The sequence below is a fragment of the Akebia trifoliata genome, chromosome 15 (assembly GCF_017979445.1).
Source record: "Akebia trifoliata isolate Shusen 1 chromosome 15, ASM1797944v1, whole genome shotgun sequence".
In the NCBI taxonomy this organism is placed as follows: Eukaryota; Viridiplantae; Streptophyta; class Magnoliopsida; order Ranunculales; family Lardizabalaceae; genus Akebia; species Akebia trifoliata.
This window is the reverse complement of record NC_141389.1, coordinates 29,151,511-29,178,849: the sequence shown is the minus strand read 5'-3', so window position 1 is coordinate 29,178,849 and position 27,339 is coordinate 29,151,511. Positions and strand designations below refer to the sequence as shown.

The 27,339-nt window shown below is 35.0% G+C and overlaps 3 protein-coding genes and 3 non-coding genes across 7 annotated transcripts; 2 read left to right on the top strand and 4 right to left on the bottom strand.

Moving 5' to 3' along the window:
* The first annotated feature begins 4,300 nt into the window (after window positions 1-4,300).
* On the top strand, window positions 4,301-11,771 carry LOC147385146 (eukaryotic translation initiation factor 2 subunit beta-like). The gene is made up of 10 exons (XM_086424807.1): window positions 4,301-4,441; window positions 7,213-7,262; window positions 7,388-7,496; window positions 7,616-7,671; window positions 7,755-7,809; window positions 7,992-8,086; window positions 8,259-8,404; window positions 9,472-9,614; window positions 10,552-10,637; window positions 11,540-11,771. Exons 2-10 carry the CDS (start codon window positions 7,215-7,217, stop codon window positions 11,615-11,617), a joined length of 816 nt encoding a protein of 271 aa, XP_086280933.1. The 5' UTR covers window positions 4,301-4,441; window positions 7,213-7,214; the 3' UTR covers window positions 11,618-11,771.
* LOC147385147 (small nucleolar RNA SNORD34) lies at window positions 10,977-11,061 on the top strand. Its single transcript, XR_015173153.1, has one exon. It is a non-coding gene; the product is annotated as a small nucleolar RNA SNORD34 (small nucleolar RNA).
* Window positions 11,772-12,842: 1,071 nt separating the features above from the next.
* LOC147385145 (U1 spliceosomal RNA) lies at window positions 12,843-13,003 on the bottom strand. The gene has a single exon (XR_015173162.1). It is a non-coding gene; the product is annotated as a U1 spliceosomal RNA (small nuclear RNA).
* A 1-nt stretch (window position 13,004) lies between these two features.
* LOC147385143 (uncharacterized) lies at window positions 13,005-19,013 on the bottom strand. Its single transcript, XM_086424808.1, has 4 exons — window positions 15,717-19,013; window positions 14,633-14,724; window positions 13,946-14,162; window positions 13,005-13,273 (listed from the first exon to the last, which is right to left on the bottom strand). Exons 1-4 carry the CDS (start codon window positions 15,805-15,807, stop codon window positions 13,155-13,157), a joined length of 519 nt encoding a protein of 172 aa, XP_086280934.1. The 5' UTR covers window positions 15,808-19,013; the 3' UTR covers window positions 13,005-13,154.
* Window positions 13,597-13,681, bottom strand: LOC147385144 (small nucleolar RNA SNORD34). Its single transcript, XR_015173152.1, has one exon. It is a non-coding gene; the product is annotated as a small nucleolar RNA SNORD34 (small nucleolar RNA).
* Window positions 19,014-19,160: 147 nt separating the features above from the next.
* STN8 (Protein kinase superfamily protein) lies at window positions 19,161-24,651 on the bottom strand. 2 transcript variants are annotated; one of them, XM_086424805.1, is made up of 5 exons: window positions 24,021-24,651; window positions 21,767-21,940; window positions 20,229-20,633; window positions 19,762-20,125; window positions 19,161-19,375 (listed from the first exon to the last, which is right to left on the bottom strand). In XM_086424805.1, the coding sequence occupies exons 1-4, from the start codon at window positions 24,588-24,590 to the stop codon at window positions 19,778-19,780; spliced, it is 1,497 nt and encodes a 498-aa protein (XP_086280931.1). In that variant the 5' UTR covers window positions 24,591-24,651; the 3' UTR covers window positions 19,161-19,375; window positions 19,762-19,777. The 2 variants fall into 2 exon arrangements, with proteins under 2 accessions (XP_086280931.1, XP_086280932.1); XM_086424806.1 differs by lacking the exon at window positions 19,161-19,375 and having other exon boundaries at window positions 19,523-20,125.
* Between the last annotated feature and the right edge of the window lie 2,688 nt (window positions 24,652-27,339).

Sequence of the window (27,339 nt, the reverse complement as noted above, 5' to 3'; positions counted from 1 at the left end):
AAAAACAAAAATTGCTTGGCTCAAATCGGATTGGGTTTGGGCATAAGTATCGGGTGACTCAATTTGCCCAAATCCAAACATAATATGATTATAATTTAAAAATATTTTTTATATCTTGATTTCTTTTGCACTCAAAATTCATATTTCAATATGTATGTTTTCTTTTAAAAAAATGATCAAAATTAATGTGTGATTATTTTTATTAAATAAATTATTTTTATTATTAATAGTTTTGTTTACATGTAATTACATATTGTCATGCGATGATTATATTACAATGGTAAGTTTTAATTTCTTTAGTTGAAATTACCATTAAGAATAAATAAAGTTGATTATTTTAGTTAATCTTTTTTCTTTAAATTTACTTATAATCTTATTTACATAGAATTTTGAAACACTTTTCAAGGACAAATAATTGTAAAATTTAAGTTCTTTTATATGTCACTTATATTTATATAAACCATTATCAATATTAAATTATTTAATATTAATGAGGAATGAATTAATCCGATCAACCTGTATAATCCGATTTTGGTTGGGTTTGGGTTGATCATTTCATGCCTGAGATCAGGTTGGGCATGGGCATGAGTTGGTGTTTGTAAAGTTTGGGTTGGGTACATGTTGGACCCCAATCCGACCAAACTCGCCCGAGTTGCAGCCTTATTTTAGAATTTGTGAGAACAAGACAAGTCATCTAGATCTTGGATGCAATCATTCGAGATGATCAATGTAAATCATCATCGCATGGACTTGTTTGAGGTTTGAAATGATTCACGTTGATTGAGTAAACTTATTTTTGTGTTTTTTAATATATATTTTTAATGATTTAAATATTTACTAATTATACGAAATAAGATTATTACCATACAAATAGTAATTCACCTTATACAACAAAATTTAAAATATATTTTTAAACATAAATTCATACTAATAATTATTTTAAATTTGATTAAATGATTTGAATCATCTAAGACAACTAAATGTCAATGAGGCAAGGCAAGATTAGGGGTGTCAATGGATAGTCGAAAATTTGAATCTGATTCAAATTCAAATTCGAAAAAATGGATATTATCTGAAAATTTCGGATATCGGATTTGAATTCGGAGAGTTTTATATATTCGAATCCTTATCAGATACGAATTCGGATATCAACATTTCGAATCCTATAATATCTGATTTGAAATAATATATAATTTATATCATTTTATTTGATTTATTTTTTTTATATAAATAATATAATATATATTATTTTATTTATTATAATATATAATATGTTTTTTTAATAAGAAAAAATTAGTTGGATAAGAAAAAATTGTGTTTTTTTTAATATACAAATTATTTGAATTCTAATAAGATATCATTTGATATCCGATAGGATAATCGGATTCGAATTCAGATATCAAATACACAATTTGGATTTGGATTCGGATATTGTTGTATCCGAACTGATAAGCATCTGTTTACAGCCCTAGGCGAGATACCAAGTTGTAAAATCATGAACCCATAATGATTTAAAGGAAATGGTCCACACTCCCCCACTACTATTTTAATTTGTGTAAAATCCGAAAGTTATCCATGTTCCCATAGAGAAAAGACATAAAGATGGCTATAAGGTTTATTATAAAATTGTAATCAGATTTGTTTAATTAAATCCATAGTTGTGGGCTACTCAATTAAACATCCTTATCTCTCCACCATGAGTAGGAGAATTTTTAATCCATTAGTAATTCACCTAATAATACAAAAATTATAATATATTTTGAATATAAGTTTATAATATATTTTTAAGCATGTTTTGGAAATTAAAGTGACAAATCATATTCACCGTGAAATGGAAATTGACCCTTTGAAATTGAAGTGTTGTCATCGGTTAAAATTTGCTTGTTAATAGCAGTTCACTGTATTAAAACTGTCATTTTATGAGAAAATACTTAAATTTTAAGTAAGAATAATTATTTATATCATAAAAATGCAAAATCCAATTGATTTGACTGAGCTTTCCACAAGAGTAATGAATTTTTTACTCCCCCACGTGGCATTCTCAAAATAATCTCCTGATGTGACATGTACTAGGACCATAGATCTTTATTCTCGGGATGCACAACTACAAATATTTATGAGAATGTGTTTTTCGAGACATAAAATCTATGATTTTGACATATGCCACGTCGAAAGAGTATTTTGAGTATGCCACAAGTGAAAGTCAGATTATCACGACTCTTTTCATAAACTTGAGCAAGCTATCCAATAAGGAATTGTGATATTCTGACTACTTCAAGTGGCACACTCAATCGACTCTTCTAACGTGACAAGTTTGGAAAATGTAAATCTATATGTCTCAGGATACAAAATTGCACTTCTCCATAAAATTTGTATCCCGAGGTGTATAGATCTATGGTTCTCCAAATTTGTCACGCCAGAAGAGTTGCTTGAGTGTGCCACATGGGGTAGTCAGATTATCTTTTTTTTTTTTTTTTTTGTGATAACGAAGGGTATCCGGGCCAGCTTGAGCGCACAAGACTAGTCTCTACACCCTGCACTCAGGCTATACCCCACTACATGGAGCGGTGCGTGGCCACCAAAGTTTTTTATGGGTAGTGGGATTTGAACTTGAGACTATAGAAAGAGTAGATTCCTTGGTCCTAAATCGTCAGATTATCACGACTTATCTCATCCAACAAGTCATATTGAATATCAAATGAATCAGTGGAATAGACAATTCACATTGCCACATTGAATATCCATAGAGTTTGGGGAAAATCCCTTGTTTCAAGAGGATTGGAATGCTGAAAGTAAATATTTGGTGCAGCAAATAATTCTTCTAAGACCGATTTAAATGATTTAACTCGTTCAAAATGGGATGAGTCCAAGACAACTCAATGTCAATGAGGCAAGGCGGGATACAGAGTTTTAATATCATGGAAACCATAATGATTTAAAAACTAGTTCCAGGCCAAGAAAAGTTAGGTAAGTCGTCCCCATCAATCGAATGATGGTGTCAATGTGAATAGTCTATTGCACAGATTCATTTGATATTCAAGATGACTTGTTGGATGAGTCGTGATAATCTGGCTAGCTAACGTGGCACACTCAATCAACTCTTCTAATATGGCAAGTTTGGAGAATCATAGATCTATACACCTCAGGATACATGTTTTACAGGAAAGTGCAATTTTGTATCCTGAGACATATAGATCTACATTTTCAGAATTTGTCTTGTTAGGAGAGTCGATTGAGTGTACCACGTGGGATAGTCAGATTATCACGATTCCTTGTTGGATAGCTTGTTCAAGTTTATGAAAAGAGTCATGATAATCTAACTCCCACATGTGGCATATTCAAAATACTCTCTTAATGTGGCATATGTTAGAATCGTAGATTTTATGTCTCCGAAAGCACATTTGTGCATTCCCATAAATATTTTTAGTTGTGCATCCCGGGAATAAAGATCTATGATTCTAGCACATGCCACATCAGGAGATTATTTTAAAAATGTCACATGGGAGAGTAAAAAAATTATTACTCTTTTGAAAAGATTATTAAATTATTCTTACTTAAAATTTAAGTATTTCTTATAAAAAAACAGTTTAATATAGCGAACTGCTATACTACGCAAATTTAACCTGATGACACTTCAATTTCAAAGGGTCAATTTCCATTTTGTGTTGAATATGATTGGTCATTTTAATTCTCAAAAATATTTGTTTTACAGTGAATTTGTCATTTTTATAATTTACGAATTCATTAATAAAATACTAGCAATTTTATCTTATCAACGATCTCGCCTTTAATTTATCAACAAATTCATTGATTATAAAAGTGACGAATTCACTGGAAAAACATGTTTTAAGAATTAAGATGAACAATGTATTGAAATCAGAATTTGGACATAAGTTGTGCACGTTTTGGGAAAAAGTCGTGTTGGAATGACTTCAAAATTGACATGAAAGTGTATAGGAATTATAGATGTTTTTTTTTCATGTATCTCGATGAAAAGCATCTATGGTTACTATACATTTTTTCATCAGTATGTGCAATATGAGGTCCAATCTTGATAGAAAATCCCTCATTTCAAAGAGTTGTGCTGGGATGACACAAACGGGGAGACACGAACGTGACAAAATGACATGGTATTGTGCACATTATTGTAGACACTTTTCCACGAGATACGAGTAAAAAGCATCTACGGTTATGTGCGTGCCACCCCATCATTTTTGTCACCTTTGTGTCGTTCCAGCATTTTCTAATTTCAAAAGGATTGGAATGTTGAAGGTAAATGTTGGCGTAGTAAATGATTTAACTCGTTCAAAATCCGAGTTAACCCGAAATCTATGTGCGACAAGACGAGATGAAAGGTCGGCTGGCGGGCTTTTAAAACCCTGAATCCTGATACTCAACACCGCATAACATTCATCTCTCTTAAGCTGCTGCAATCTCGAAGGTATAAATCTTCCAATTTTATTCGAATTTCTTTGCACACGTTCTTGAATCTTGTTTCTAGGGTTTTTAGATCTTTAAGGTGGATTCTTGATTCTTGCTTCTAGGGTTTTTAGATCTTTAAGATGGATTCTTTTGTTTGCTGAAATCGTGTTGATTTGTTTTTAATTTGAATTCTACCCAAAAGTGTACTACTAATTATTTCGTAAAACTTCGTTTTAAAAAAAAAAATATATATGTTAAATTTAAATTATAATTTTGTTTCTTTGGTTCTATTTACTTACTGGTTCTTATCTTGGAGATGAAGGTTTCCCTAATCTGAAAGTTCTCCGTCCATTGATTGTTAATATCTGCTCAGCTGGCCTAATATCATCGGTTTCAAATCTCAATCAAAGTCTGATCTAAGATATATTATGAAAATTTAGATTCTCATGTGTTAGTTTCATATTTTTTTATTTTCAAATTGTTTCTTTTTTAAACCTATTGTGATTCAACTATACTGTTTTCACCTATTATTTATACGATTTTAATATATATTGGGCGGACTTTGAGACATTTCATAGAGGGGGAAGCCTGGTGATACTAGTGTAGTACGCTATCGATCAGTAGAGCGCTCCTTTAGATACTACGCAAGCGGAGGCCTGGGGCAATCAATTCAAGCCGTTTTGTGTGCTAGTTGCAAAACTTAGCCCCCCCACCCCTGCCCACCACCACCACCACCCACCACCCACCACCCACCACCACCACACACACACACAACAAGCGGAGGCTGAAAAGCAGTAGCACGCCAATAGCAAGGCCCCTCTGGAGATTTTATTGGTGTAGTGTAGTCATGTTCTGGTTATGGGCGTATCTCGTTGGGTACGATCATAGCTTCACTCATTTGTTTTTGTTTGACGTTAATGCCTTGATGCTTGTATGGAGGTGGGACTTCCTTAAAACACCTTGAGTCTTATTGAAAAGCTTAAAATCTTAGGCATTTGCCTTATCTAATTAGGTTTTATGCCTTATTTTTGGTAAGTTGAACTTGAACCCAGGACCTCAAGTTGAAATGCAATGTGCCAGCAGAGCTTGGGATCCAAGTCCCTGGATACTTTACGATTCTCATCCTTTATTTGTTGAGTGTATATTTTCTTCCACTCTCGGGTGTGTCATAGATACCCTAGTTAAGCCCCTCTTATATTCATAATTCTCCCCCTCTCCAGTGGATTGGTTTTTTGGAGTAGTTGGTTGGTTATAGGGGCGGAGCTAGTAAGGAGCTGGTGGGGGCAATTGCCCCCACAAAACTTTGACACACCCCTATATTTTCAACTAATTACATGCCCCATTTGTCCCCACTCCCTCACCTCTCTCCCCATTTGGCCCCACACCCTCACCTCCCTCCATTTTTTGCCACCCCCCCTTCAATTTTTTGTTGATAACATTGCCTCTTGACCGGGCCTTCTCATATACTAATTGGAAATGACCTAAATATCATTTTCTTCAACTACTAACCAAAAACCTCTAAATTTCTCCCTAACACCATTCATCTTCAAGTTCTTCAATTATACAACTAACCATAGTTTGCCCCCACTATGAGAAAATCCTGGTTCCTCCCCTGGTTGGTTAACATGGTATCAGAGCGCTAAGTTCTTATAGGTTATAGGTTCGATTCTTTCCACCCTTATGGGTGAGGGAGAGTGTTGATTGTATATTTTCCTCTACTCTTAGGTGTGTCATACCTTAGTTAAGCCTTGTGACCCTCCTATATTCATAGTTGTCCCCCTCTCCAACAGATTGGTCTTTTGGAGTAGTTGGTTGGTTAACATTTTATAATGCTTGGTGCCAATGGCACACCTTGCGGACATATCATGGTTGTGGCAATTTTATTTCTTCTACTAATCCTTAGCTAATGTTCAAGGTTGGTTAACATCTACGAAAACATGTCTTTCCTCAAATGGAATAGAATAATAGATAAATTTTTTTCTTATTCTTTCCTATGTTTCTCCTTTTAATGTTCTCGTGAAGTTCATGCTCTGCACTTTTGGCCATTGAATTGCCTCTATCAACACCTCTATATTTAAAGACATTATGCAAGTCAGATTTTCTAAATGCATTCTTTCTGTGTTATACAACCAATTAAAAAAAACTTTCTACATTTTATACTTGAATTGAAATTTGTAAAGAATATCTCCTTACATATGGAAGCAATTGTGCGGATATGTTGGCATATTGGGTTTGTGAGGATTCAGTGTGTCGTAACAGGTTGTATCAGTTTCGGGCACTAATGCACTTCCTTGTTACTTGGTTCTAAGTTGAATGCATTTTTTAGTTATTTATGTATTTAGAAAAGCAATATTCATTTCTAACCATCCAAGCAACTTACAGTATTTCTCAGCTGATTTTCAGCTTCTTTTCCCTTAGTTTTATTAAAAAACAAAAACAAAAACAAAATGGGAACCGAATGTTTCCTTTCATAGTGAACCAAAAGAAGCCTTGCTGATGCAATTGTCTTAAAGTTTTTCTTTCTATTTTCTATTCTAGAGAGATTTTGGATTACAGTTTTCTGAAGGGCTTCAGGCTTTTTGATCTATGTAGATAATGATGAGTACGTTTTAGCATCACAATATTTTTTTCCTCGTTTCTGTGGAGTGAATTTTTGTTCATTATGTCATCGTGGTATACACATATTTTTTATTCCTTGCTCAAGTTTGGCAATCTCTTCTTCCTCATCTTGGGTGATGGAAGGAAAAATATATTTTTAATCTGTTATTGTGTTGTGTTGATATGGAACAGAAATGGCAGACGAAGCACCTGCTATTGACCTCAAGGATGAGGGGGCAGAAGTACGTTTCTATTGTAGTTTACTGAAATATTTTATTTCCAAACTGGAAAATTTTAATCGTATTGTAGGATTATGCCTTTTATGTTATAATTAATTCTAACTTCGATATGTACCACGATTGTGCAGCTTGCCCCATTTGATCCTACAAAAAAGAAGAAGAAGAAGAAGGTTGTAATTCAAGATACTAAAGATGATTCTGTGGATAAGTTGGTTGAGAAAACAGAAAGCTTGTCAGGTATAGTACTAATCAAAGTAAAATTTTCCCAAAATTGTGTTTATTATAATTTTTAAATTTTCTACACTATTTAGTTGAATTTGTGCTTTTTTGGCTTCTTACTGGGTTACCGCATACAGTTTCTGAAGGACTTGAAAATGCTTTTGCTGGATTGAAGAAGAAGAAGAAGAAGCTGGTAAGTTTGCATTTAGAAGCATTAAAGATATTCGGCTCTTTGGCTGCGAGTGTTGTAAATGATTTGGTGTCCCATTCCTGCAGGTTGAGATGGACTTTATGAATGATGAGAATGTGGATGCTGGAGAAGATCAAGATGGTAAGACTTTTCATAAAGTCAGGCTAATGTTACTTCAATGAGAAATTGCTGTAGAAAAAGAATGTAAAAGTCACGTGTTCAAATCTGTGGTTAGAAGATTAGTAATCTCAAAGTTGCTCTTTTGTCACCATATTATGGTATTACTAGTGGAAACTAAAACACATGTTTTCTTCATATTTTAGATAATGTAGGAGAGGAGGAAGAAGGTGAAGGGATTGTTCTGCATGCCCCCCGGAATCCTTGGGAAGGAAGTGACCGAGATTACGAATACGAAGAGGTGTTGTTTTCTAGTTCACGTGATTAGCGTTTTCTTTATTTTCCGAAGTTTCTATATTTTGTTTCTTAAATGAGTTTTATTCATGCCGAAGATGTATGTTAGGTAGGGGTGTCGATTAACGGATATCCGACTGGAATCAGAACTGATAAAATCCCTTTTTTTTATTGTACAGCTCCTAGGTCGGGTATTCAACATTCTGAGAGAGAATAATCCAGAGCTTGCAGGGGATAGACGTAGGACAGTGATGAGGCCACCTCAAGTACTTCGTGAAGGCACCAAAAAGACAGTCTTTGTGAATTTTATGGATCTTTGCAAGACGTATGATCAGTTCACCGATACTTCACTTTATTCATTCCTTTTTTTTTTATTTTTTATCTGGGTGTTGTCTGTGGCTTTTTAGTTTTTATTCCCCTTACGTTGTGAGACCCTTCCCCACACCCTACTTTATTGTCCCTTCGAGTGAACCCACAAATATACTTATGCTAGTATCTGTTGAAGGGACACACACTCCTCCTTTATAAATTCATTTAAACCTCTCTCAAAGCAACATGTCTCCACTAATTAACTTTCTGAATCCCGCACGCAAAAAAAAAAAGAGTATATATATATATATTCCAGATGAAATTTGATATCCCCATTGTCCAGAAAGCTTGATGTCACATCCCCTAAAAATGCCGAGTAACATGTATATTTTATGTCCATCGACCCATGAATACTTGACATATCTTCTGATGGACTTACATACAAAATTCATCTTGTCTAGTGGCTTTTAGTTTGGATTTGAGCATTTTTATGGGTCATTTCTAGCCAATAGGGTATGATCTTTTTGGGGACTCCTCAGAAATATTTATAAATCACCAATAAATCTGATTTTTTGGTTGTAGGTCCACCAAGAGATAGGTCGAATTATTCATGGATTAGTGGACCTGTGAAAAAAATGTGAGAACAATTTTGACGAGGTGTTTCTTTTTTCATGGTTGGGACATCAAACTTTTTATACTATTGGGACATCAAATTGAAAGTTTTTTGAGTTGGATGGGCGTTTAGTAGAGAAATAGTTTTGAAAGGGGTTTAAATGCATTTGAAAAAAAGGGTATATGTGTCTTCTAAGTAGGCTATCAAGCAGTAATTATGTTCCTTCCCAATTATAACTATCATGGAGGAACATGGTTTGTTTAACTGACCCCACATTTTTGGGATAAGGCTTTGTGTTCTCATAATACTTTTGCACTTCAATTCAGCATGATCTCTTTTAATAGGTATGATTAATATTATTTTTTTGCTTAAAAGATGCTGTAGTGTTATCACCAAGAAAAAATTAATCAAGGTTTTCTGCCATCTCTGACGAGTGACAATTACATTTTTGACACTATTTTAACATACAGGATGCATAGGCAGCCAGAGCACGTCATGACTTTCTTGCTTGCTGAAATGGGAACAAGTGGCTCACTGGATGGTCAACAAAGACTAGTTATCAAGGGAAGATTTGCTCCCAAAAATTTTGAAGGAATTCTGCGACGATACGTTAGTAAGTTCCTTTAATATTTTGTTATGAGCAGTTGTTGATCTCTTCATAATTCGGCCTTTACTTTTTATATGGGCATTGCATGCACTAGGGTATGTTACTGTTTTTATTTGTTTGTTGTTTAAATGAAATATGACATTAATAGACCTTGATGAAGATGGTGATGACCATTTTATCGATAAAACATAAGATAATAATGATGTAAATGAGGATGACATTGATTTTGATGTTTTTGACTAGTTGACGAATCCTAACTTGGACATGATTATTATCCTTTATATAGATATATATTTTGAACAATATAAATCATAGTATATTGTGTACCTGTGGTTACTTATTATGCATGCATGGATGACATCAATATGGGGTTTGATAATTGATTGTTATAGTTCAATGAAGTATTTAATGATGTAACATGAGAACACCACTTAATAGGAACAATTATATAATCTTAACCCTAGCTTGTCTTTTTCCCGATTTTTTCTCTCTCGACATTTTCCCTATATTACTGAAATTTTCCTCTTGCCTACTTATTCCTGAACTCCAAATTGGTGACTATCGTAGAGGGGGGCATAACTGAGATGAGATGGCCCTGACTTGTTTTGTGTATCCATTTATCACTTTTGCTTCATATGTTCCTCTCCTGTCTTATACTCTTATTACTCTTTGGGGTTGAGGAAGGACAATAAAGTTGGAGGGGTATTATTGGAGAAGGGGAGAAGAAGAAATACAACATATAAAGTTGAAGCGGTATTCTTTGAAAGGGGATAGAAACTGTCTTTTCAACCAATCGGTGGTGGCTGATGTGCTATAACACTGGCAGTGTAACCATGGGCATATTGTGAAAGACATGTAGTTCTGTATATTTTCTATTATTCTTGTTGGCTGATCTATTTGAATTGTTTATTTATTTATTATTTTTTTAATTATGTATTTCCAGATGAATATGTCATATGCAATGGCTGCAAAAGTCCAGATACAATTCTTTCAAAGGAAAACCGTCTGTTCTTTCTCAGATGTGAGCAGGTAACCACCTACCATATCTTGTCTTGTTTATATGCATTCACACATATTTTCCGACAGATGGTATGCACTTTATATGCATATTCCCATATCTGTTGGAAATTTGGGTTGCCTCTTCGAAATGTAACGTATTATGGATGGTGGGTGCTGCTGCACAAATGGCCTTATGGTTATATCATTATAGATTTAAAGACATCTATAATTTATACGCGCCGTCTTTTCTCTGTTTAGTCTTAGACATAATTTATCTTGTCCTTGAAATCTGAGAAATCCTTGATGTCTACTTGAGGTCTGGATACCAAATTTCTTATTTCAGCACCTCTTTTTAGCTTTTCTGCTGAGAGGGCCTATGATGACCTGCAAAGAGTTGCCTACATCGTTTGATTATGTCTCCTATGATAAAGGTTTCTGCAAGTCTGAGGTTTCTTTCAGGAAAAAAAGAAAAAGAAAAAAAGTGGTGTGATGACCTAGTAATCCTATGATAAAGGTTTCTGCAAGTCTGAGGTCTCTTTCAGGAAAAAAAGAAAAAGAAAAAAAGTGGTGTGATGACCTAGTAAGGGAATTTGTTTTAGTCGTGATAATCTGATGCCCCCCTCTGACATATATATTCCTATGCCCCCATCACAGAACGGTAGATCATTTACGTTGGGATACACAAGAAAAGATATATGGTTCTGTGTATCCCGAGGCAAATGATCTACAGTTCTGTGATAGGGGGGGGGGGGGGTCAGAAGATCATTATTCTTTTTTTTTTTTCAGGAGAGCTCAATATTGTTTTAATTAGATCCGTCGATTTTATTGTTATGGCTGTTGAATGATGATGGCATGGCTGCAAGATCTGGAAAGAACTAAACCCTTAGAACTGACTGGGACTAATTTCATTTTTATTTTTAAACCTTTTGCAGTGCGGCTCAGGGCGGTCAGTTGCTCCCATCAAGGCTGGTTTTGTTGCACGTGTTGGGCGTCGCAAGGCTGGGACATAATTTGGTCTCTAAAACTAAAAATAGTTTTTTATCACTTGTTTCCGGTTGAACTTAAGTGTAAACTTTGTGTCTGATTTTGGTCTCTAAAACTAAAAATACTGATGAGTTTTGGATTTTTTTTTTAATATACTATGGATGAGAGAGTTGATTTACAGATTCCCCTTTTTATTTTTTATTTTTTAAATAACTCTTGCTCTTGGTTTAATTGAAGAAAAAGTCTTTAGACATCAAAGTATTATTTTTGTAATCACAACTCAGCTACTAAAGTTGAAATCTCACCTTTTCAACTTAGATACCAATTAGTACGATAAAAAGTTGTAAAATCACGACAGGTTTACTTATTATCATTTTTTTCCACCAAAACGAAAAAAAATCCAATGTTCGACAGTTTTTAAGCAAAATGCAAGTATGATAGTGAGGTTATACATCACCGACCAGGTTGGTTTTAAGGACCACAAAGGGGTGTCGGTATATCTCTGCTCAAGTTGTTGAACATTTAACCTGAGCTAAAATTAACTCTATCATCGGGTTTGAGTTCATTAACTCATGATTGAACTTTTAAAACTGGGTTGAGTTTGGATTAATCCGAGTTAGGTATTTTTGACAGATTGGACTTTTCATCCTTGATAATCTGTATCATTACCATTGTACATTAGCACATATGGCAATAGATTTAAAAAGAAGGAAAAATAAATAAAATGAATTTCTTCCTTAATTTCACAAAAATATTTAGAACTTCCTGAGTATAGCATCGAGTTGAGACATTCTAACTCAGGCTCAACTCATTGATCGGGTTGATCTCGAATTAACCCGCCTAAGTTGCAGTCCTAGTTGGTAGCAATTTTAGCCTTGTCCCCCAACCCTCAAGGAAGTTATAACAAAACTAACTTGGATGAGAAAGATGCCTAAACCAACCCAATCACCATTATTGTATAGAATGGGACGGATTTATGTTGGATCTAGGTAAATCAATATTCAGATCCAGATTTCTTATTCTGAATTGGATAACAAAAGTATATTTTATCCGGATCTTGGCAACCGCTTATAAAAGTATATTTTATGGATTCGCATCTGATCAAATCCAAATACAGTCCATGGAATTCGAACCATATTGAACCAATTTTCTTTGTTTCGGTCCTAGTCTACCTACCCATTTGAAACCAGTACAACGACAACCCAGACCACTACTCTAGTTAACAAAATACTTTTAACATATGAGAATTGGTAGGGGCCGCGCGAACGCGTACCCCCTCTGACACAAATTATGACGTAGACTCCACCACTTTGGGTAGATCTTAGGCGAGCACCCCTCCGTAGTGCAATGGAAGTTGCTAACCTAGGCCATGGGCCTTCTTGATCACCCATTGACCCCGTCCAGGTAAGTATGCTTCAACGTTCCCAATCCATCTCATTATATACTCTACCTTCCACTCAACTACTTTCATCACTCTCCGATGTGGGACTAAACATTTAAAAACTTTGTTCATTTATTTAGGTAATTAGATTACTTAAAAGACATACACAGTGGGTCTGAGGACTACATGTTGATGAGACCTATAAGAAACAAGACAGTTAGAGCTGAAACCAAGGGGATGATGGTCTTGCTCCCATACATTTTTCTTGCATTGCTTGCAATTAGGTTTGTTCCATTAAAACCTGCAAAGATAAACAGAAAGTGTCCAGTATTCTCCAATCAAAGATTTTTCGATTACTCCTTGAATATATAGTAACATGTTTAGAATAATGATTTTCTGCCCCCATCCCACGCTCTCATCACAGAACTGTAAATCATTTACCTCAGGATACGCATAATTATAAATCTTTTTCTTGTGTATCCCGAGGCAAATGATCTACAATTGTGTGATGGGGGTGTAGGGGGACCTATGTTAGAGAGAGGCGTCAGATTATCACGACTAAAAAAAATTCCCTTGCTAGGTCAACACACCACTTTTTTTCTATCCTTTTTTTTTTTTTATGAAAGAGGCCTCAAACTTGCAGAAACTTTTATTATGGAAGAGATAATCAAACGATGTAGGCAAATCTTTGCAAGTCATCATAGGCCCTCTCAGTAGAAAAGCATAAAAGAGGTGCTGAAATAAAAAATTTGGTATCCAGACCTCAAGTAGATATCGCGAAGGATTTCTCAGATTTCAAGGACAAAATAAATGATGTCTAAGACTAAACAGAGAAAAGAGGTCTGAGTTGAATTTTCTCTCATTTTGATATTTTATTTTAAAAAAATTCTCAAATTTATCCAAATTTAACATCGAAAAGTTATCAAATCCAAACTGGTTTACCATTTTGGAATAAATATATAGATTTGAGTACCTGATGAGCATCCATGTATTATCGTATTGTTGAGTTCCTGGACAGTGGCCTTGCTTCCAAACTTGTAATCGCGTTTCACCAAATTAATGCATGTAAGCACAACCATGGTGTGTTGTGCGCACCCACCGGGCTTACAATACTCCGTAGTGTCGATTAAAGTTACGTTCAACCATCCTGCTTCTGTTAATTTGTACTTTTCTGGGCAGCTATTTGATGTCTAATCTCAAACAAATCAAACATTAATAAAATGCGATAGAAAAAAAATATTTGCTCACAAAAAACTTAATTTTGGATTTCACGGACGAGGCCACTTGTATTGAGGGAGGGGGGCGCGGGGGCATCCCCAATTTTTTTCAAACCCAATCTAGACGACAAATCAAGAGGGATGAGGTATCATTTGGACCAACATGGCAGTCCACATGACTCAAATGTGGACCTTGGTCCATGCTCTACATGGTCCCTCGCACTATGCAACTCTTTCCTATATATGTATGAAGTTTATTTATAATTTGTATATCAAATACAATTTTTATCTGATTGGATTTGGATCCTAATATTGGACCTAATAAATAACTCAACTTGAGAATTATCTAATGTGATAATTATCGGATCGGGTCTCAGATCAACCTGATGGGATCTGGACCTGATCTATTAACAGCTTTAGGAGAAATAACCAAAGATTCTTACATTTTGCATACACTCATAGGCACTTCTCCACTGTTGAAATGGGCTTAAATTCACATTTCCTGTAGGGTCCGGAACCTGTTTGATCACACCATCTGCAAAAAAAAAAAAAAAAAAGGTTCAGATGTAAATAAAGCCTTTAGTCGAGTTAACTCAATGATTCACGAGTCCAAATTCGTTAAATATTTATTTTATTTTTTTATTTTTTGAAATATATTAGAATTTATAATTATATTTTGTGTCATGTTCTCTAAAAATAGCTCTAAATGTAAAACAACTTGATTAAATATTGGGATTTCACAGAATCTCGGATTAAGATTAACCAAAAGCAGGATGCCACATGTATTGAGGGCTTCCCTAGCGTGGGTGCTTTTGTTAGTTAGAAATGTCCTCAATACATGCGGTGTCTTATGAATGAAACTCATGCCCATTGGTTAAGTAGGAACAATAGGGTTCACATCTTATGTTGAAACCTCAAATTATGCCAATCCCAATGGTTTTTTGGCCCCATCGGTTGGTGAATATGAACCTACAAAAAAAAAAAAATCATCCTAATAGGTGATTTCAACGGCTATAAAATGTCAATTAGGTTGCTTTTCTGATGTGTAAATCAACTAAGAGTTTGTTTGTTACAGATTCCAATTTCTGTTTTAGGATTCTGTGTTTAATAGAAGTATAAGCTCAGAGTCTGGGAAACTGCTTCAAGGAGAATCTTGTTTGTTACAGAAATTGGCAAAAAAGTAGTAGAGAGAGTTCGAATTGATTCTATAGTTTAATCGATGAGTTAAGAAGAATGATGGGTGAAATTGTCATTTCACCCTCATACGTTTTTCGGTGTTGGCTTCTATTAGGGGCTCTTGCACAAAGTTTTAGGCTTCCTACAAAAGCTATTGAAGAAGCCGTTACCAACAAATGCGCTTTTTTGACTCAAGGCCACCAAAAAAAGGCGTAACAAACAGACCCTAAACAACCAAGGTTCAATAGGGTCCAAGAATTTGCCACCAAAGTCACGAAAAATAAAAGAATTGAACCGAAGTTCTAAAAACTTTCAACATGAAAATCGAGAAAGATATATAGAGAATTGAACCTTCAGCTTTGGTGCAACAAAACAGAAGAAAGAGCCCCAAAAGGCCCCAAAAAAACTCAATTCTCCCTCCAAAGGTCCTGCTTTTCTCCATGTCTAAGCAGAAAGTTCCTCTAAATTTAGAAGTTCTGATACCTTTAAAGGAGATTTAAAAGAACAATAAAAAAAAAAAAAAAAAAAAACAGATTAGAAAGCCTGGAAAACTGCCTAAAAAGGGGACAAAATAAGAACCATGGAATGTGATGTGGGCTCTCTCCATATTTGTGTAGATGATCCGAGAAAACCAAGGTTATTAACTAAATAATATTTTAGCGGATAATTCTAAAACAATTTACACAAGCAAAGACAAATGCTGCCATGCTGGCATGCTGCTGAGAACTTTGGGCTTGGCTAATAACTTGGCTTAGATTTGGTTTCTATATATCTGAGGGTACTCATAGGGCTGTCAAGGAATGGGATTAGGACCAAAATATAATTGGTTCTAATGTGCTAATTTCTGTCCGGATCGAGGATTTGGGTTACCCAATTCGACAATGACCTATTTGATAACCTGTTGGATCAATTTTTGATAGATGACTGGTATCCCCACCCTTCGGGTGAGACTAATCCCATAGTGACATGCATTGCCCCCTCAAAAAGTCTTACTTGTAATAGGTTGAGTCGAGGATCAATTAGACCCTAGAGGGTGGCCCCAAGAAATTCATAGTTTTCAGGGGTTTCAAACACTTGACCTACTCCTCCTGAGGAGTTTATTAGGGCTCGGCTTGCCATTAGGCCACCCCTTGGGGTTGGATCTAAGAAAACGTATAAGTTACATGAAAAATGCATAATCCCAATTGTTAAAACATGAAATCCAACCGATGGGACTTATCCTAGGAAAACGTGTTAGGATTCTATATTTTAACAATTGGGATTTCATGTTTTTTCATGAATCAATGGATATAATAGATAATCAAGAGGGGTGCGTAATATTAACATAAATCCTATTTATTAATATATTTTTTATATCATAGAAAATAATTGGATAGATTCATTAATGTATTCAAAGTAATGTATCTAATGTAATGATTTTCTAATGCCTCCATCACAAAATCGTATATCATTTGCCTCAGGATACGCATAACCATACATATCTTTCTTGTGTATCATGAGGCAAATGATCTATGATTCTGTGATGGGAGCGTGTGTAGGGGCACGTCATATTATCATGACTCATATAAATACAATTATTTTTTTAAGAACTAGTGAGCTCCGAGTACCATATATGATTAGCCGAGCCGAGCCAATTTTCTGTTCAGTCACCAATCTTTCCCTTCCAAATAATCTTTGTTATTAACGACTTTCTTTGAAAAGTCGTTAGTAACAAAGGGAATTTCTTGTGCAACTAAACCAAAGTTGTCAAAGGTTCAAAGAGAGATGAAACTTGAAAGTAGTGTTTTTAAAAAGTGGACCGAACCGGTGGTCCGACCGGTTTTGTAATATAGTCGATGTGATTAATGAACAACTGATTTTTTAGGTGTTGTTTTCATAGTAAAATAATTTTTATTTTATTTTATATTTTAAATAAATGATAATCGATTGAACCAAAATTAATCACAGTTTGGTCGTGATCCAACCAATTTAACAAATTTTTGGTCTAATAATCGATTCAATTTTTATAACACAACCACTTCAAGGTGACCACAATCGTTGAGAAGCAATTCTCCATAGACGCAAAAGATTTATGAAGAATGTTGGCTAATTCTTCTCTAGTTCGAGGATAAGCGTAGTATGAAGATGATGTCAAACAAATTACATATGATTTATATGGAGTGGGAGGACTAAAAGAAGATAGACCGAAAGGCCAAACTTTCTATTTTCTAGTAAATTTCATTTTAGCATATTTTGGATTATTGAGTCAGAATTTTTTTTTAGAAAACTATATTGATTATTTTAGGGTTAGTAGGGCAAATTTTACTCAAACTAGAATTTTTATTATTTTTTCGATATTTTTTACTATTTCGCTTTAATGCCCTCAACATTTTCGTGAACCCGGTCGAATTTGGGTAAGAAGCAAGTTGTAATGTCTGCAGAGATAGTATTCATCGGGATTTCTTAACTTGATCTTTTATAACTTTCATAACTTGTGTGACATTTTCGTGCATCATGATTTGGAGCAAAAAATCTATGGTTCTGGCCCATGCCACGTCAGAGGGCATATCCCCATGTGTTAGAGGGGCATCGAAAATCATGACTCAAAAAAAGAAAAAAGAAAAAAGACCAAGATATGTTTCTAGAAATGATAAATATAAATTTCCATTCGATGAAAAAACCTCGCGATGTTCTGTACATTAAAGAGATTGTTCAAATATTCAAACTACATTTCACCAACATCATCATTCCCAACTAGTTAGTTACAGTTAAGCATAGATAAACACATTTCAAAACATATAGAGTTTCCGTAGACTCCAGTGAATGTTGTTTGGGATGATATCCATTTGATTTTGTTCCCAAGATGCCGAATGATAGCGTCTTCAACATGTTCTACTTTTTATGGATTTTTGTTTGGGTTATGCCCTTTATGCACGAATGTGGTTTGGGATTTTTGTTTCAGGGGATTTTCTCTGTGATTGTACTCCATTTTCGTTTCTTAGGGTTAGTAAAATTTTAGCCGCTGATTGCTTTTTTTTACACTATATGTTCGTTATTAATCAAGTCGTCTATTATGACCAACCGGTCAAATGTACACTGAGTCAACGCGTTCGACCGAGTTAACTCGGCCAATGACTCAATGAGTTGGTTCAACTCGTCGCTGAGTCAACTCGTTTGACCGACTTAACTCGGCACTGAGTTGACTCAGTCGACAGAGTCAACTCGATCAGGTGAGTTGACTCAGTACCGAGCTGACTCAGATACCCGAGTTAACTCGGTCAAACGAGTTGACTCAGTGGACGAGTTAACAACTCATTGAGTCAACCCCACAGACAGTGAGTCGACTCAACACCCGAGTTGACTCGGCCAAACGAGTTGACTCAGTGATCGAGTTTGACTCAGTGACCGAGTCAAATCAGACCACCAAGTCAACTCAGTTGACCGGGTTGGCTCAGTCCACCTGCGTGCTTTCTGAATTTTAGAAGAGTGGATGCTCAGAAAAAAAAAAAAAAAAAACAGCAGTTTTTTCCATGTCGATCCCACCCAAAACTTCGCCGACAAATTTTCTGATCCCTCTCCAAATCACTAGAATTCTAACTGATATATACTCTCTCTCTCTCTTAAATTTTCTAAAATTTTATTTTATATATTTCAATTATTTACGCCTCTGTGGTTGTTGTCTTTCTGTATTTGGATTTTCTTTGTTTGAGAGTCCATTTTTGTTTCTACTTTTGATGGAACGGCTTTGTTCAGATGCCTGTCTTGCAACTATTAGGATAGTTGAGAATATGTCTTACAAATCATTAAAACAGAAAGTTAGCAAATATTAAAGGACACTGATTCTTAGTTCTATATTGAAAGGCAAACAAAACATTTTCCCAATTCTTTGTTTTCATTAAAAAAATAAAAAATGTAAGCTATCAGTATTCAAACTCACATGAGAAAGTTACTGCATTTTCGTAGATCTTAGCAAGATGACTTCACATAGATGGGACTTTGTGAGAAGTTTTTGGCAAAAAACTCTTACCAGACTGCATCAAAGAGGATGAATTGGTTAAAAGAATTACTATCGTCAAAATTTATAACATCTTGGAAGAGACGATAGAATTAATGAGGAAGAAAAGGTCAGGAAATCTTTCTCGAAAACAAACAAACAAACAAAAAAAAGAATAAAAAAATGATCGAAAATTCTCTTAATTTTACTCAAGTCATTTATAAACATCAAGTACACATTTTGTTTTGGTACGTAAGCTAGACTTGAATTCATGAACTCAAATTGGTTAGTAGTTGCAAAGTTAGACGTTTCAATACATGAATTCATGAACTCAAGTTGGTACGTAAGCTAGACTTGAATTCATGAACTCAAAGAGAAGTAATTGAAGAAAATATAGAGGGAAGAAAACAATGCAATACTTACATAACTGAGAAAATGATTACTTGCTTAAGCTTAGCTTCGAAAGAACCGCGGCCGCCTGATCACCACCCAACAAGAAATACGGATGCCTTAATGCAGCAGATGCCGATAATCTCCCCCTTCTAAGGAAACCTCTCTCGGAAATAAGCTTTGTAGCCAAGTCCCAACCTCTACCAGAATCAAGATCGAGAAGCCGTAAGTCTGGTTTCATTCGAGTGACTTCTCTCCATTTATTTAAGTCATATCCATTTGTCTTTATTTCCGAGTTGAAATTCTTTAAACCCGATGTCGATCTTAAGGTGGGAATAGCCATTTGCAACAGTATAATCCCGGCCGAGTACATATCAAAGAGATCCGGACTATTAAGCTGAATTCATAAACAAAACCAAACATTAACATTTCAAAGAACGAATTTTACAGAGTTTTCAATAAGAGGATGACCGTGGTACACGTCAGGAAGAAAACTATACCTGCCAAAGAATAGGAGAAAGTAAAGCGGCTATGGGCTCTGGGGGAGGAATGGGTGTTTCTTCCGGGAGCACGTATAACTCAGGAGGACAATAATCCGGGTCAAGTAGACCACGATTGGGAACAAAGTTCTTGCCGATTCGAAGGTCTGTGGCAGCTCCGAAATCTATGAGTTTGATCTGGCCCTTCTTTGTTACCACTAAGTTGGCTGGTTTAATGTCTCGGTGAACAATACCATTGTCATGAATCTTCTTGAGAGAAGTTATAATCTGACGCATAATTTGTTTGATGATCAAAGCATTCCGTTCAATCGAGTCTAGTCCTTGTAAGATGCGTCCAAACATAATGGACTCTAAGTTTAAAGGGAAGCTGCGATCCCTCATGTAATCGGCTAAGTTTCGATCTCCCTGGAACATGGGTTCTCTATAATAAGTTACACAACAAACAAAAATTCCATATGCAAGCATGTTGTACTATACACCATCTATAAATAAAACAAATAAGCTTATTTTGGCATCAAAAAATATATTTTCTTGTGTTGGAAGAAAAGTGGAAGCAAATTGGTGTGGACGGATTTCAAAACCAGGTTTGTGGTGTCAAACAAGGTGATAAGAGGTCTGAGTCGAAATTTTTAAGACCCACGGAATTATGCAAGGGATACGTGACAAAAGAAAAATTGTAACCATCAAATTCTCAGATAAATTTTAGAACAAAATTAACCCAAAAGTTACAATGTAATGTACATTTACCAGTGTCAATGGAGAAATCGTCTTAAGAAGTGACCTTGGAGATTTTGGCTTTACTAATCTTTTAGTGCAAATTAAGAAAAGAATTTGAAGGAGTATTCTTCGAAGACTTTGTATTTAGATGGGAGGAGTTGTGCTCTTTGTAGTCTTCAGAGTGCTTTGGTTTTTCTTAGTTATTTTGGGTCTTGTACTTTTAAGGGGCCACCTTGTCCTCCTGCTTTCATTTTAATGAAGTTTATACTTGTAAAAAAAAAAGATACCTCCATCAATATTATACGAGTTTCTATAGCTAATAAATATAATTTTTTTTTACAATTTTATTATAATTTATTTCTGTCAAAATATCCATATTGTTTTTTTTTTGTGTTGATAACCGGGTATCCCTGTAGACAGCGGACTGGGCCCGTATCTCAGCTTTGCCCACTCCATAGACCATGGTCTTGTCTAAGGACTAGTCCTGGGGCACGTGCAACACCCGCACATCACATGCACCACGTAAGTGAGGGTGCGCCCTTGCGGGTGGCCCCTGAGGAATTAATGCTCATTACTCATGACCTACGGGCATTAGCCACTTATCGGCCCGAAATTGCCACTGAACCAACCCCTCGGGGTTAAAATAATATCCCAATCGTTGATCAGTCAATCAATGCACATCAAAGTGATGGGTATAGAACTGCAGATGGTTATGGATGCAGATGTTCAGTGTTGCATGTATTATATAAATTTTAAACAAACATAGAGACAAATATAGAAACAGAGAGACAGCGTAGATAAAATGAAGATAGATAAGGTACCTCAAATTTCCATACAAGCCATTTGCCACCCTTAGTAAACTGTGAGTTTGTTTTGTCTGCAATGAAACTTCCAAGGAACTCAGCGCATGTTTCAGGAGCTGCTCTTGAAAGTCTGTAGTTAAACCACTCCTCAAAATCGCCACATTCCTCAGCCCCTTCAATTCCAACCTTAACCTGCTAATTCCTGATTTGTAAATTTTTCTTCCAAAATAATTATATGTCACCATTTGTTTTAAGATTTTCAAATAAAATATTTATATATATTGTTTTGACGTGTTGGCATTTAATGCTTCTAAGGCCCCATGTTACGCCTTGTAACATGTTACATAGTTAAACACTAGTTGAAGCTATCAACAGAGGTGCATCATTAGGAACAAAACCCTCGATAATAAATATCAAAGAAATGGCAGATAGGAAAGAAATGAAAAAATCAGTCTATGTTACACTCGTGATGATGTAGTGGTGAAGTAAGTTAAGCCCATATCTCTTTGGCCTTGTAACAAACCACCACGCTCTATAGCAAATGTTCTGGTGGCTCACTTGGTGGTGCTTTCTGTTAGATTATATTATTTATTTATTTCTTATTTCCTATTATTAGTAGATATCCGATTATTGGTAGGTTTCCTATTTTCTAGGGAGTCTATAAAAACATGATTATTATGTAATTTCATTATTCAGTCTTATTGGAATAAGAAACCTTAGTTCTCTTGACTTTAACACTTTTCACTCTGGTACCCTTTATTTGGGGGCCATAGTTAGTCCACCCATTCCCTAGGTCGTTCCTTCCAACGTTTGAACTAGAGGTGTGACATTCGCTCTGATACCAAATGATACGAAACTAACCAATGCATCAAAAGTACCTAGGCGTTAGTGGTACAGAAAGTTAAATCCATCTCTTTGAGGTCGTAACATACAATTTCCAAAATTACCTCAAATCATGGTTATGAGATCCCATGAAGTGAATCTATGTTGCTATGCCTCACCCCTGCCCCCCCCCCCCCCCCCCCAAAAAAAAAAAAAAAAAAAAAAGAAAAGAAAAAAAAAAGAAAGATAAGAGCTTCTATTGGCACCCCAACTTTTACTTATTACACCCCAATTAAAAATAAATAAGTAAAAGTTGGGTTGCCAATAGAAGCTCTCTCATTTTTTTTTTTTGTGTGCTAGATTTCTATTTTTTTTTTTTATGGGTTTAGGATTTTATATGAGCCTAATCATAATTGTAAACAACTACTAAAATTTTTTGAATGAGTGCCATGATGTTTCATAATGTTGAGATTATAATTTGAGTCAAACATTTGTAATGTTTGAAGAATATCTTTTAATAGGGGTGCACATGGTTCGGATTTTTGGCAAAATCATAACCGAACCAAACATGATTGGTTCTACAAATTTGGAGCCGAACCAATCCAATTACCCTATAGAACCAAACCAATCCAAACCAACCTTGGTTTGGATTGGTTCTCGGTTCTTATACTTATTATTTTCAATAGTAAAATTAAAATAGTTAAAATTTAAAACTAAGCAAAATAAATATTATACAGAGCATCACGCATACACATAACATACATAAACAAAGCATCAACATACTTATTATTTCAACATAAACAAAGCATCACGCATAACACATTAAAAATGAAAATCATGAAAACATTAGGAAATAGATGAAAGAAATTAAGAAAAGTGGCGAGTGGTGAGGTGGGGGAGACGAACGGCTAGGTTTTCTTCAAAGAAATTGAAGAAGAGAGAATAGATGAAAGAAGCTAAGAAAGGGGTTTGAGACTTTGAGTATTGTTTGAATGTTTGTACCTTTAGTCTTTTAAGATTATATTATATATATATATATATTAATAAATATAAAAATTGGTTCAGTTCTATTATACCCCTAATCCGGAACCGAACCAAATCAATTGGTTATTTTTTACCATCTGTACCCGAACCAATCCAATCCAAAAGGCTTTGGATTGGTTCGGTTCTCGGATTTAGCCGATCCAGTGTGCACCCCTATGAAAATCTTTAATTGGGTTGATAAATTATTCAAGAAATTGGGGTGTATTAAGTAAAAGTTGGGGTGCTAATAACAGCTCTCTAAAAAAAACCTATTTGATGAAATAGGGATTTGAGCTAAATAATTGAAGAAACTGCCCACCTCAAAATTTATAATTACTATAATCCAAAAAACACTCGAAAATTTCATTAAAAATAACAAAATAAAATGAGAGTAATTTTAATTTTTAATAAATAATTAAAATTTTACCTTCTTTAAAATGACCCTTTCCTTGAACCTCCTATCGATCTCCATTGCTCTTCCTCTCTTCTGTACTCGATCCTCTACACTCACATTTTTTGGAACAATTGCACCAAAATAAACAATCCCAAAAGACCCTTCTCCCAATCTATCTCCAATCACAAAATCAGTCCTCTTCAAACTCCTTCTCCCCAACAAACTATCAAAACCAAGCTGTAGAGGTGCTAAAACATAAGCATCAATGGCACCAATAAGTACACCAGGTCTTGCAGTCAAATAGACCCAACTCAATCCAGCAAAAACCAGAATCCACGATCTCTCCATCTCTGGTAATTCTTCAGAAATTTTCTGAAATTGAGAAAACCCAGATTTTAAAAATGGAAACAGAGCCAATGTTTCATTTAGATGAAGATCTTCTGAAATGTTACCAAAAAAGGCATTACAGGTCCTTAGATTTCTAGCAGAAGGGTTTGTGGATTGAGAGAAGTGGTTTTGAGAGATGGGTTTTGAAGGAGAAAGCCATGGAAACTTAGGGTTTTGTTGTAGATGGATAACAGTTGGTGGCAGCAGAGAAGCCATGGTGAAGGCTGGCTTGTGTTCTTCTTGGTTTTGGTTAAAGAGATTCAACTGAAGTTGTCAGCAGAGGTCGCACTTTTGCCACGTGTCAATTACAGGTTTATCCATGAAAATTTGGGTTTATATGTGGAGAAAATTTGGGTTCATGAACTCGTCCACTTGACACGAAACACGGTCCGAGTCATCAAGACTTGATTTGACTTTTGTGTTGTCTTGGAAGTAACGACGGTGCAACCTGGTCAAGTTGAAAAAAAATTTCGAACCAAACCGATCACTTTGACTGATTTGACTTGGATAAGAAATTGGAGTCATTCATTTGATTCGGTTCTCGATTCAAGGTTTGTGTTGAACCGAATCAAATTTGAGGATCCGAATCAAACCGAGGATCGAGTTTTTAATGATTTACTACTTTTTAAGAGTTAGGACTTTGGACTTAGGCCATAGATTTTTTTTTTTTTTCACGGATAGATTAATGACATTTGTTTGAAATTCATGTTCATTATTTATTTACTTTTTTTCTTTATAAATGAAGAATATATTGCTTCCAAGTAAGTTTATAGGATGTTGACCATCCATAGACGCGAACCAGACCAATTTTAGTGTTCTATGTAGGGGTGTCAATGGATAGTCGAAATCCGAACTCGAATTCGAAAAATCGGATATTATCCGAAATTTTCGGATATCGGATTCGGATTCGGATGTTATTTTAACATTCGAATGAATTTCGGATACGAATTCGGATATTACTAAATCCGATTCGATAATATCCGCTCCGATTATAAATACATGTGTTACGTATTCATGTAACACAACAAAACTTATTTCTATTTATATATTCTCTCATGTATTCAAGTTTCACAACGAAGTATAACTTAAAATGTTTATCTTCTCTACCAAAACGCAGAACCAGTGGGTTTCTGACTTTCGACCGTGGGTTTCGACGGTACAAAGTCCCCGTAGCCACCCTCTTCCCCGGCCGGCGAACACCAAAGTAGGTCTCTCTCTCTCTCTCTCTCTCTCTCTCAACCAAAGAAGCAAAACCAGGTGGGTTTCGACTTTCGACCGTGGGTTTCGACTGTACAAATTCCCCATAGCCACTCTCTTCCCCGGCCGGCGAACACCAAAGTAGGTATTTCCTCTCTCTCTCAGTAAAACCTTATATTTTATTCGAATTTTTCATTTTTTTTTTCAAAAATCAAAGTTTTTTTAATTTTAAAATCAATTTTTTTTCAAAAATCAAAGCTTATTTGATTTTAAAACTGAAATACGTTGAAAATTGTTATTTCTGAAATTGAAAAAATTAGGAAAATCAATTTGATTTTTGCCGATTGAAGAGGTTGGTGTACATCGAATCTAATTTTATTAGGGTTTTTATCGAATCGGATATTATCGGATATCCGATATACTTTTCGAATACGAATTCGAATGCTGGTTAACGATATCCGATCGGATTCGAATTCGAATTCGGATATCAATATTTTTTTTCGGATTCGAATTCGGATATATTACTATCCGATCGGATAGCTATCCGTTGACAGCCCTAGTTCTATGTGCAATTTGATTCAATTTTGATTCTTAGTTAGGGGGAATCTTTTTATGTTGGTTCACTTTTGATTTGATCCCAAACTGGACCAAGTTGCGTCCCTAGTAAGTAATACTAGGGAGTCAATGGATCTTAAATCGAAACATAAATAAAAGGAAAATCCTTGGGGAATTTTACTTTTCATTGTGATTCTCGCTGCATTGATGTGATAGTCATGGATGTCTTTCATTGAGATATGAGTAAAAAGCATCTATAGTTATGTGGCCACTTCCACGTCAGAAATGTGAGAGTCACAGTAAATCCCTATGTCACCCTTGCATTACTGTAAATAAAATATCAGTTTTGATTCTTATTGATTTCTATTCCAATAGTGAGATCATTAAAACAAGAACCGGCCCTACAAATACTTGATGAATAGTGATTTTTCAACTCTCTCTTTTTCATACTCACTTTGTATGCTCCTTGACTTAGTAGTTACAGAATCATAAATCTTTTTCTTGAGTATCCCAAAGCAAAGGATCTAAGATTCTATAATGAGAGCGTACAAAGTGAGTATGAAAAAAGTGAGTCAGATTATCATGATTCATACTTGATAATCATCATATACCTAATAAGAAATACAATGATTTTTGAGCTAATATTAAATAAATTTACTTGTAATTCCTCTCATGTTAGTTGATATATATTAACATTGTAGAAAATTTCGTTCAGGAGTATTGGTTTGGAGTTGAAATTGAGAAAGAATGAGTAACATAAATGGGGGAGTAAAGAAAAAGCTTCCCATCCTCTTTAGATTTTAATTTTAATTAAATTATGTTTACTTTTAAATATCCATGACTAATATTTAATTAGATTGCTTAATATTCTTATAAATAAAATGGATTTACTAGTTTAATACCCATCAAGTAACTTGGAGACTTGCATTTTATCAAATAGAGGATGATTGTCCAGAGCAACACCAACATACTCTTGTCTTTTTTACTAAAAGACAAAATGCAGAAAGGTATCAAAGAAAATATGAATTTGGTGGACAATGTTAATGCCTCCATGAGATTTTGGACGTTAGCATTCTCTTATATATATAAATATATATATTTATTACTTATTGTGGGTATCCTCATCCTTCGGATGTGACTAATCTCATGATCACACACATCGCCCCTTTGGAATGTCTTAAGTGCAACTTGTTGAGTCGAGGGTCAACTGGAC